Genomic DNA, 12,965 nt, shown 5'->3' on the forward strand with positions numbered 1-12,965 from the left:
ATTCCTCAAAATCAACCGACATAGAAGTCCCAATCTTTTAGAGATCTTCTTATTTGCTTACCCCTTAAAGCCAGCTTCCTATTCCCCTCCCAAATGTTTGTGGAACTTCGCTAAGGCCCCCACTCTTTGAGAGTATAACTTTTATTTAGATTTTCCCTGTTCAAGAGGGAACATCCACCAGTTCCAATTTTTGTAAAATCAGGGATTTGGCCAATAGCGATGCAATAAATATTAGCTGCTTCAGATGGACTGGTACATTTTGTGTAACATTAAGGATAGGATAGGATAATATTTATAAAGCGTGCTTATAGCCAAGGGTGTCAAGGCCATACCGAATGAGGGAGGAGGACAAAGTACCAATAAACAGGTTTTCAGAAGTTTCCTGAAGACCGGAAGTAAGTCTGCCTAGGAACTGGAAGGAGGCACGGAGTTCCAGAGTCGAGCAGCTGCTGAAGAGGGCTCCTAGAGAGTCAGGAGCTAAAGAGGTCTCCATTTTGATATTAAGCCACTGAAAAACTTGCTTCCAGACATCTGTGAGAGCTGGGCAAGTGAAACATACATGCAGCAAATCCCCTGAATCGTGTTACACCTAAAAGATGATGCGGGTACAAATGGAAATATTCTATGTAGACGAGATGGTGTGTAATATAATCAGCATTTTGAAAACAAGGCCATACATTTACTATCTATAGCGGCTCTTTTTAATTTTTCTAAAAAACTGGGTAAAAGGCCTTTAGAAATTATGCTAAAGATATATCGCGCAAAATGCGTAAGCATAGCTCTTTATGGGGCGGGAATCTGGGGATTCCAAGATTGTACGCTAATCCAGAGCACGGAAAACGCTTTTTTAAGGTCCCTTTTAAGTGTTCCGAACAGCACATCGGTTTTCAATTGCCATTCAGAACTCGGAGTTGTGCACATTTCTGACTTGATCATGGCCCAACCAGTTCTTTTATGGCACAGAATTTGGAACACAGAGAGTGCCGCACTTAATAGGGATATAATGAGGGATGCCATGAAATTAGATAACGCTCACAAAATCCAATGGCTGAAATATGTGGAGAATTTTATGCAGGACATTGGCCATCCTGAATACTTTAACCTCCACAATAGCCTGAATGTGATCAAATGCAAAGAGTTTAAAGGAGTCATCATGACCTACTTAGAAGAAAACAGATTAGCACTTGCTATGAATACACCTACGGTGATCCATCACCAACTAATAATAACCACATGTAACATCCAACCATACCTGCAATACGTTTCGAGCAGATATGATAGATTCCTCCTGACCAGATTTAGATTTGGGACTTTCCATCATCTAATTTCATAGCCAAATATCAATGACTGGTCGAGAGTATTATCTCGATGCCCTTGCGACGGTGCTATGGCCTAATCAGACTTATGAGAAAGATTCCGCCACTCCTTCCTTTTGACGCTAGGCGGCTGCTGGTTCAGGCCTTCATTTTTTCAAGGCTTGATTACGCCAATGCGGTCTACCTGGGTGCTACTAAGGGGACGATTAACGCTTTACAAGTGGTTCAGAATTGTGCTGCTCGACTTCTGTTGAATGTCCAGAGGCGGGCCTCTGCTAGGTCTGCCCTTTCTCAACTGCACTGGCTTCCAGTGCAACAAAGAATCTGGTTTAGGGCTATGTGCACTGTCCATAAGTCGATCACCGGTAATGGCCCCCCGGTGATCGTGCCTATGCTGAAACCCTATCAAGCTCCAAAGATACTGAGATCAAATAACAAAAATCTTCTGACGGTTCCCAGGATTTGTCGGTCCCGCATGGGTGGCGAACGCTTCGCCATTCATGCTGCAAACTTGTGGAATCGACTCCCCAATTCCATCCGCCTGGAACCTAACCATCTCCTTTTTAGGAAACTGCTGAAGACCTCTCTATTTCCTTGAGTAGTGGCAATTTTTCTCTAGCTCCTAAATGCGCTGGGATGCCCTAGGGTAGCCATGCGCTATAGAAATGCGTATTCATTCATTCATTCATCACAACAAAGCACGATACATGTGCTTTTATTTTGCAAGTTCTACTCCACTGAAACGATCAGATGGTTAAAGCTGCTACTCAAACAGGGAGGTTGGAGGCAATGTCGCCCTGCTTTTACATATTTGTAGATGTTGGATAGTTTTTATTGCATTGGTTCCATGATGGGGTTCTTAAAGAGTGTAATAAGGACTAGAAAAGCTACTAATCAGTAAACCCGGAGAAGAGCCTATTAGAAACTTTTAAAGGAAGCATTATATGTCTATAACTACTTTTATGAACCTGTTAGTATAATTAACTGGATGGTCGTGTATAGTTGCATTTTATGTGATATTAATTGATTAAATCTTTTTCTTGCATGGATGCTTTTATGATTTTATTACTTGAAATCGAATGAAGCTCGTTTTGATTGATTGATTGAACTATATACTCTCTCTTTTATTTCAGTTCATGTACCTTTAGCATATAACAGAAATGTGAGTTGAAAGAGGAGAGAAGCTGTCACTGGTTAATGTATGGAATTCCTATAGAATTATCGGACTTTCCTAAAATGTCACACATTTCCTAAACATTTCTGACATCTTGGATTCAAATTGAACACAAGAGCTTTCATATGTCCTCAATGGAAACATCACAGTCCTTTTTTAGCCCCTTTCTTCTCCCTCAAATACATTCAAGATGCATGGCCAAATGAAGTGAGGCAGCTTACCCTGCCATGGAGTACTTTCACCTCAGTTTCCTTTAAGATGGCAGTTGGACAAGCATACACAAATCTACCTGTTTTGAGGTAACATATGTCACATTGTGTATTATATGAAAAGTATACTTTATAATCTGTATATATCTCTTGTCAATTTTGCAACAAATGCTGCTCGACTACACTGCAACAAACCAGCTGGTGAAATACTTTTAAAACGTAAATACATTCACAAAATCACCAAACCTTTACAGTCTGATTGAGTTGAGGGGAACCTACTGCAATATTCGAATGAAAGAATATTCGTTGGAATAAAGACTTGACTCTCATTCAAATCCCGATCTTTGGTATAATTCCTTACTCTTCATTAATTCAGTCCCGCTGGTAAGCCTTAAGTTTGTTACATCTTCAATCTTAATAGGGAAAAAGGCTGTTGGTAATGTTTTAATCTTTTCTTGCCAGTAGTAATTCTTTTTCCATATTGTTTTGTTTTGTGCTGCAGAATTTATACAGTGCTTCATACCCCTGATGAGTTTTGATGCGTTATATGTCATTCAAATTATAAAAGAATAGTCTACAGCATGCACGATAATTTGGAATGCAAAAACTAAAATGCATTGCACATAAAAGATCTCACTATATATCCTTTCAGGGCCATTATTCACAAAATCATATTAACTAATGTTATGAAGTAAGATACCTTGCACAGTGTTAGGAGTTAGGTTTCTGATTGGCTAGGTTATGCACCTAAGCCAGGCAGAATCCACCACTCTATTCAGGGTAAGGGAGTTACACACCCAGGATAACCCCTGCTCACCCCCGTGGAAGCCTGGCAGAACAGTCAAGCTTATCCCAGAGGCAATATGCAAAGCGTCTTCGCAACACACACACACCAGTGACACACAAAATACACCAAAAAAGTAAATAATACATTACTGGAATTCTAATTAGACTGCGAAACACAGTGAACGTTTGTTAATTGAAACAGCTTTGAAAAAATCCAGGCTGTGGTGATTATGAATAATGATGTTCTTGGATGTGTTCTTGAATTAAATAAAAAGTATGTACCGTTTGTGTTTGGACTGATTTAACTACAGAGAAGTTGAAACTTAACAAGGACAAAAAAAAACAAATGCAAATTGGACTGTGTGTGCTTAGGTGCCATTTTTGTATTTTGACTTTGGTGTAAGTTAGACTTTTGGTCTAACTTTACCTTTGTGAATTATGCTATTTATGTCTGTAAGATGTACTTTCGTAGGTAAATCTCTTGACAATCGGATCCTGTAGGGTACCTCGATCCGCCTATCTCCCTCAAAATGGCAGTATATACAAAGATTTGATGCCAATGTTAAGAAACATATGAAAGTGCCATGACACTAAATGTATTTGTTTTTTTGTTTAATTTCTAAAACATGCATCAGAGAAACAAAAGTATAAATGGGTGGTACAGGAAATGATTGCAGGAGTTTAGCATTGAAAGTGATAGCCCTTATTAACCACTAGTGCTTACCATAAAATAAAACAAATGAAATCTAATGAGAGAAGAATAAACAATTGATGCTGATCACAAGAAGAATGCTTAAACAGATCATGAATTCTGATACCCTGCTATCTTTAATAATGTTGTAATTATATTTTTGTAAAAACAAAACGTTTCACAAACATGTAAAAGGTTGGAGTTTAGCTTTTTATTTTGTCTATTGTATTCCCAACATGAGACAACAATGTCAATTAAATACATAAATGAATGGAGCTTCTGCGAAATTAAATGAGTTCTCCTTGCAATGAACAAGTATGGTCAGCATTGTCCTGAAAGTATAAATATAATTAATCTTTTGTGTGCATGAGCATGATAATTTGCCACGGAAATCACAGACAGTGTAGTGTGCAAACAATTCCACAAAAATCATATAAACGACAATATCTGCTGTAATAATGGAAGCACTTTGAAAAATGCATAAATACATGTTACCAATGTTTTCCTTTGCCAACTGTTTTCAATTTTGCTACCAAATATATCTGTTGGCCCTTTTGACTTTCAGTGAATATTTGCAAATAATTATGTCCATGGGTGCATGTTTAAAGGTAAAAAGTGGATTGTGTTGTGATTCTGGTCCTGGTCCTGATTCTGAGCAGTGCAAAATAGTGAGTAATGTTTATAGCAGTCATTAAATACCTCTTATTCCTAGCTCCTTAAATCGAAATGAAGGATATTGAAACAAAATCATCAGGAATTTTAGTTCAGGCGTCAAAAAACTGCGCAAAAGGAAAACAGGGGTGGGTCGGGGGCAGGGTGAAATCATTATTACACAACTCAGATTAATGTTCCTGTGCAAATTTCTGTTTGCACAGGATCAGTTCACTATAATTCATAGCCAAGGCCTCTGGGTCACATCGGTCAATGCAGTCTTAATGTATGTTGGGCCAGATTTATTACGGTTTACATCACCCTTGCAAGGGGGCGCAAGGGCGAAGCGAAAGCCAAATAACATTTATCAAGCTACGCAAGGCCACCTGGCGGGAAACATCCTTTACAACGCAACTTTTACCACGCAATGCTATTACAAAGCAGGTTTTACAACGAAAACCATTACAACGCATTGCGCTGGGGGGCGCTCTAGGATAGGAAATAGATTTAATTTACTATTCAACACCTTCCCAGTGTCCACGGGGACTGGAGTTGGAATAGTAGATTAAACTATTCACTATCCAGCACCCCAAAGCGCTATGCGTTGTAATGGTATGCGTTGTAAAAACTGCGTTGTAACAGCATGTGTGGTAAAAGCATGCGTTGTAACGTCATACATCCCCACCTGGCATTGCCCTGTATGGCATCACAAATCTAGAGTAACTGAAGGCAGTGCAACTCACTGCCTTGCGTTACTATGCAGCAGGGAGGAGTTCCATGGATAGAGCTTGGTGGTTCTCACGCATATACCTATTGATTTGGCACATTCCCAGATTTACCATTCGTGGTGGCCCTGGGAATGCTTCAAAATGCTACGTCTCCCTAGGTGAGGCATAACACAGAGAAATATCTCCTTTCATGATTAATGGGTACTGAAAAGCTAGTTAATTCAATGGGCCTCCTTTCCTTGATTCTTTGCATGCTATAGGTGTTGACCCACTAATACATGCAGGTACCTCCTATATTATGCCTCTCAGAATTGCTTTTGTGCAGGGAAGTGTCTACATGCAGTATAAGCACCCTTGCACCAAGACGCAAGGGTGCCCCCATTGGCAGTAGACAGACAAAAGTGTGCCAGCGCTAAGAATGGACAGAAATGTGCCATACAATAGTAAATATGGCACATGTCTGCTCTTTTCCTTTCACACAGCGCAGCAAGTGGCTTGTTGCACTTCACTGCATGAAATAATGATAGATCTGCCCCTTTGTATTTATTCTGCTAATTTAGTTCTCTGTTGTGTATCTAGAACATTTTTACGTTTTGAAGGGAGAATATAAAAACATAATCAAAATAAAATGAAAATGATTGAAGGACAAGGGCAAATAAGACTTATACTATTCACAAAGGAACACCCCCCATGCCTTTTAGACAATACCGGAGCACACTTTGTTAATATTATCACTCACTATCCTAGAAACAAAACATCTAACATTTACATATTTAAAAAAAATACAAAATGACATCCACATGAATGGAAGTTTGTATTTTAACCCAAACAAAACTTTTAAGCAGCTCAAAAAGCCTTACAGTATATGAGCATACTATCTAACCTCTTCTAGGAGATATCATAAATACTGGATATTGTGTAATTACTTGAAAAACATTAGAAAATAAAAGAAAAAATATGGCGATTACTCTGAATTACACTTCTTATTCTGTCAGAAATATACAATTTAAATACATATATATTCTTGCAGTAAATGAATAAGAATAGAATGACAGCTGGATTGTTCTCTCAGAAAGGACAGCAAGCACCGCTGTATAGAAAGCTACACAGATCTAACAATCCAGCATAGCTTCGAGGCAATCAGAGCTATATTTTTGGTAAGTAAAAAGCCACTTCAAAAATTGGAAACAAAATGGAAACATATGCCTCAAAGAAAAATGTTAAGATTATTTTACCTGGGTCAGGATATCAATGCCTAAATTTGCCTGTATTTGCTTTTTAGATAGCATTCAAATCCTGCGCAAAGAGGTATTTTTCCCTGTTTAATTCTGTGTTCTTCACGGCCTGCTAGAATGGGAAAAGAGGGTTGTTTTTTTTTGCTTCATATCATGAGTTGCACACCATGGGTCTACCACTGAAAACCTTTATTGTCTCTTTACTTTCTAGTTACATGTTGAGGGCTTCCTTTTTGTTAGACTGCACACGTGTGGTTGTATTTGCTTTAAGGAGGTAGGAATATGTGCTTAGGGCAGAGGGTTAATTCACTGCTTATCTTAAGCCTGCTCAGAACCCCAGGCTTGCAAATCTATGAAGTGCCTATGCGAGCAGACTGTGCTCTGGTTCTGTTTAAATATCTATGTTTCTAACTAATAAGCATAACAAACATGAAAGAACAACATGGCATAAAGTATATATACAACTGTATATATAAAATATATATGCAAATGTGTAAAAAAAAGTATATGTTATCTATCTATCTATCTATCTTCACTGGAAAAACAAAGGTTACATTGACATTATAGTCACGTGAAAATCTCAGTTTAAGCTCAAGAAACTAACTTCCAACCTGCAATTGCAAAGCACAATCATTTCAGTTGTCGTAAGTGATGTTATCAATGTTGTCATAGAAGTGGTCGTGAGTGTTGTGATATGTTAGGTCATAAGTAGTGCATGGAGAGGGTGTGAGTTACAGTTTCTTGAATGAACTATACCTGTGGAATTTTAGGATTTAATTTTGATTTAAGATGTAATGTTTAAACTGAGATTTTAACTTAACTATAATGTCACTTTAAGATAATTACTAACTGAATGTAAAAGAATTGTTAACGTACATAACTATGACATCACTTTAGCCTTTTTTTTGTGAATTTCCAGCTTTTCGCAAATTTGAGTAAAACAAGTTATTGCCCTACCTAACCATGCCAACCTCCATCTAGCCTATGATCACTCCCTTTGCCCAACACCCTGTGGGCAGGCAACTGTTTGATGTGGACATCAGGGGCTTAACCACTGATCTGAAGTCAGGCCCTGTGCGTGACTGACCAACCCTGTGCTGCTCACAACCTTCAGCGGTAAGCCAACACCCCACTTTTTTTTTTTTATTGTTTTCCTAACACCGCAGGGCTCTATGTGAGTTCCCACCCCACAAGCCCCAGGTGGTCATGGTGTCCCTAACCCGCCTCCTTGTATTCTTTTTTTATTTTTAGGACAAAGGGACTGAGTCACCGGTGTCCTGTAATGGCAGCCACATTATTTCTCTTAATATTGCGAGCAGCTAATCTCTTTATGTTGTCAGAGTTGAGGGAGCTCTTAAGTTCTGAGGGAATGATGAGACCAAAGGGAAAGAACACATTCTAAGCCAATCAGATAGCCCTATATTTTGAAGTTGTGTACAAGAGGGACTCTCACGAGAGTCCACAAATCCAACCATCCAGATATATATGTAGGTATTGGTCTTCATGTAACACACAACGATAGGCCTGTCACCCAAGACACTCTTAGGAAAATACTAATATGGCATGGATAATGGTGATACAAATAAACTTTATGTTTTATCACAATCTGCTGATAGTTCCTATCAAAACAAGTCAACGTATTGCCCTTGCTATACTTTTGTGCACATATATACTCATAGGTGGGTCATAGTCGACTATGACCCACCTATGAGTATATATGGTGTGAGTCATTTTTATGTTAGAAGGATTCACAGCCCAGAATAAATCATGAGTGGCCAGTGAACTCTTCTGTTTTAACTGTGTGAGATTCACGTTTCTTTCTCACTGGGGGTTTCTTGGTTTTGTGGTTTGTGTTATATGTGCACAAAAGTATAGCAAGGGCAATACGTTGACTTGTTTTGATAGGAACTATCAGCAGATTGTGGGGCTGATATCGAAAAAACACTGTTACATGTTGTTAGTCTTTTTTCTGTTCCCATTTCCCACTGTTATGAGAGTGAGTCACCAATGATGATAATTGGGTATACTGGCAATTGTAAGTCAGATAACCCGATTGGCGGTTCTTCCGTGAGGGGCTCACTCTCTTCTCCACACTTTTTCCACAAGCAGCGTCTGGTGGGTGTTGGTATCACGACAGATTGATAGTTCACCGTGTTTGTACCGCATTAATGTTTGACACTTGGCTGGATTTGAATCACCAGAAAAACTGAGGGGTGGTGATAAAACATAAAGTTTATTTGTATCACCATTATCCATGCCATATTAGTATTTTCCTAAGAGTGTCTTGGGTGACAGGCCTATCGTTGTGTGTTATGGTTTGAGTGGGGGGCGGCCTGTGCCCTTCTCTTCCCCCTTAGACTCCTCTTATTTGGACATTGGTCTTCATGTCTCAAAAATGTCTGAACTGATTTACACCATATCACAAAAAGCACGCTTTCCGGGTAAAGATATAGCTTTCTGACAAATTTGGTGTTTCAATCAGCCATTTGAGCAGTAGCACTATTCACTGATCACAATACTTATATATATATATCAGCCGCGGGCCGTGGAGGGAGTTACGGTGGGGCAGGGAGGCGGGGAGGGGGAGGGGCAGGGTGGATTGTGCTAAAAACCAGACTATGGATAATTACAGGTAAGTAAACAATTTAATTGATAAAACCCGCGGCTGATATATATATATATATATATATATATATATATATATATTTATTCGTTAAATCTAATAATAGCAGAAATGAAATGGAGTGAGTTGTATGTGCCTCAGTACCAAAACATTCAAGTAGAGGAAGTGCATAATTGTGTGAGAATGTGAGAAGACAAATACAAAATCATCACAACAAGGTGTTCATACCAAGCCATGTATTTGGGACAAATTGGGATTGTCGTAAACCATCCTTAGTTTGGGTGCACCTTTCATGATATAGGAGACAAAATATCCCCTGCCGTACCTTATATGAGTATTGCAAGTCATCAAGGAGTTTCATAACCATATAGAGGAATGTGGTCCTCTTGCGTCAGTTGACATTCAGAAACAAATAATTTTACAGAACAAATATACTGGTTGGCCTCAAGTAAGTCTATTAATGCTTGCTAAATTGCATTTTCTTTTTAAAGGAATTCTGGGTAATATGTGTAACATGTCACTCCATGAGCAAGATGACCCTCCTCTTCCTGTTACTAGATGGCTTCTGCAAGTGTTTTCACAATTTGGGAAAAGGACACCCAAAAAGTGTTTTCAAGTTAACAATTCGAATATCATTCTAAATGTTTCACAGCTAGTTTATTATACACATCAAATCACTTTTCACTTTAAAAAACAATGTCAATGTAATCACATTATTGTGGGAAAATGCCTATTGCAGTAGTGCATTTAAGCTTCATTATACTCAGTGTCTCTCATATATATCACTTTATTGAGGGAATGGGCTCTAAACGAGAACAAACCAACTTGTGACTTGTGTTGTATTGAATTACAAAGAAGCTTTAATAGCGACACTACTTATATATTGACACTTTTCATAGCTTTTACTTTGAATTAATCAAATTGCAATGTGAATGTTTTTCAATAATGTGTGTCGTAATTTAGCGGTGAAAAACACTTTGAAGTGGGAGGTTTCTTGATTCGTTCAGCATGATAAACCTAGACAGAGTAAAGGACAGCCAGCTTAACACATCGCTTAATGTTATTTTCCTTGCAAAGCACTGAGTCAAGTTTTCGACTGTAAGTTGAATTTATGAATCCAAATAATGTTCTTATTTTAATAAAGGACAGCTTCATCCAACCACCTTAATGACCAGATGCTTGAAGTCATTGGCAATATATCTTTAACAATTACAGAATCTCAAGCTCTGTGAGACTAGGTATTTGTGGGAATTTGCATAACGTTATGTGACACACACAGTGCTTAAGGGCATCAACCATGACAACACAAATTGCAGTCATTTTTCACTATTCTAGTCAATGTGCACAACTGCAGGTACTGTGGTTAGTTGCATGCTGAGTTGTATTTAGTACGGAGACTGGCTAGCATGCAGCACACTCACAGGTCCACCTTGAGAGGTAAGGTGTATAATCATGGTTGAAATGAAAACAAATATTGACAGATACACTTACCCGCCGTAGGCTGGGATTGGAGGAGGAGGTGCTGCAGCACGAAACGTGTTGTAAACGGTGCGACCTCTGCCTCTGAGGTGTGCCCCTCGATAAGCAGCAGCGGCGGTGGCAGCAGGGTAGGGAAAACCTGGTACTACAGTAAACACAAAGCAAGAGAACACAGTTATGAAACTTTCCCCCATTTCAATTTGTACAAAACACCTATGTTAGTTTGTGTTGGCAATATCAGTGATGCTTAAAAATCAAAGATCTAAGTCTTCTGTCCTCATTTTTTTTTTATTTAGCTGTTGCTCTAAGGGAATAATTTCACCCAAATAAATGAATGAAAAAGGACACACATTGATTGTAAACTGCACACAACATCAAAATATTAATGTTAAAATGGTCCTCATAAGCGTGTCACATAGGCCCAGATAGTGCTCCATTCCCTTTCACTGTGCAAACTAAAATCCAACAAACTGCTATTTTAATTTCTGAGGTGAAATAAACAGCACCTGTTAGATCTTGGGGTCTCTAGTTGGCAGAGGTAGGTACCAATGTCCAAATAGGGACCCTTGCTTCTAGTCAGGGTAAGAAGGATATACTCTTTAGAAAACCCCTGCCCACCTCCTTGGTAGCTTGGCATGAGCAGTCAGGCTTATTAGAGGCAATGCGTAAAGTATTTGTACCAACACTCACAGTAACACAGTGAAAACACCACAAACTGACTCCACAACAGTTTAGAAAAATAAATGTATTTATTCTAAACTACACAAGACCAAAATGACAAAAATCCAACATACACAGTTCAAGAATAAGGTTTAAAAAGAGTTCTTAAGGTTGTGTTAAAATAATCCTCAGTTGCGTCACGTTTTAGCCAACAGAACCTTTAAATGCGACAAAAGTTCCAAGTGAAAGCTGCAGCGTTGAAAAGGAAGCAATGCGCCACTCCTGAGACCCTGGGGAGGCGATGCGACAACCCCGCTGGACGCAGTGGGCATGTTGCTATGACTCCGGTCTGTATGGGGAGGGATGCGATGCCTTGCGTGGATTCTGGTGCACAGGTTTCAGTGGCAGCAGCGCGCAAAAGGTACAATGCGACGATCTTCCGGACGGCGACAATCTCAGGTGCAGTGTCGATCATCTCCTCTTGCCCCTCCATGCGATGGCTCTGCGACGACTCTCGCAGCGACATGATACGGTCCGCAAGCAGGCGGTGCGACGATCTCACCCAGTGACAACAGGCTCTGCGACGATGTTCGCAGCGATGGTACTTTTCCCGCACCAGAGCTATGCGTTCTGCAAGCGAAGGATGTGTCGGTTCTTGCAGCGGCAACAGGCGCTGCGACGATCTCGATCTTCGCGGCGGCAGGAATTTCCTCGCACTGCTGCGGATGCGCTCCGCAAGCCAGCGATGCGTGAAACTTTGCAGAAAGTCTTTAGTATCTTGATTTCCAGCTTCCAAAGCACAGGTACAGCTTCCAGAGGCACCACAACTGGCCCAAGCACTCTGGGAAGGACAGAACTCTCTCAGTAGAGTTCAGGAAAGCTGGAGGTGAAGTCCTTTTGTTCCTGGGACTTCTTAACAGGGAGCCAGCTCTTCTCAGGCCCTTGGAGATTCCTTCAAGCAAGGGGATGCAGCACAAAGCAAAGTCCTTCCCTTCTCCTTTGCAGCAAAGCAGCTGCAGGTCGGTCCACAAGCACACAACAGGACAGTCTTCCTTCTTCAGTCTTCCAGCTTTCTCCTTGGCAGAGGTTCCTTTTTGATTCCATGATGATCTAGTTTTCTGTAGTCCGGGACCCTATACTTATACCCCTAAAAGTCTTTGTTTCCTTTGTGCAGGAGGGCTCTGAGCCCGGTCTGAACCAGTTCTGGGTGTTCCTTGAGAACTGTGTTTTCCTGGCCTCTACTTTCCTTTCAAAGAGAGGGGCAGGGTCGTCAGCCGCCCACCTGGAGGTGGAGCCAGCATTGTGGAAGGAAGGCACTGCCCTATTCAGGCCCCGGTGCTACCCCCTCCCACCCCTCTAGATGCAGATGGAGCTATTCAGCCCAGGGATGGCCCACTCAGCCTCTGGGAGCCA

General features: G+C 40.2%; 1 protein-coding gene across 14 annotated transcripts in view; it reads right to left on the bottom strand.

Annotated features, from left to right (window-relative positions):
* The window catches only part of RBFOX1 (RNA binding fox-1 homolog 1), an 836,688-nt gene that overhangs the window by 179,408 nt on the left and 644,315 nt on the right, over positions 1–12,965 (bottom strand). For all 14 annotated transcript variants that reach the window (XR_013601626.1, XM_078662952.1, XM_078662959.1 and 11 more), the window contains exon 9: positions 10,905–11,037. Coding sequence is in view for 13 of the 14 variants with exons in the window: in XM_078662952.1 (XP_078519078.1) it covers positions 10,905–11,037 (133 nt within the window). In the remaining variant the exon portion in view is untranslated. The remainder of the gene's footprint in view (positions 1–10,904; positions 11,038–12,965) is intronic.

Source organism: Lissotriton helveticus, chromosome 10 (genome assembly GCF_964261635.1).
Source record: "Lissotriton helveticus chromosome 10, aLisHel1.1, whole genome shotgun sequence".
Lineage (NCBI taxonomy): Eukaryota > Metazoa > Chordata > Amphibia > Caudata > Salamandridae > Lissotriton > Lissotriton helveticus.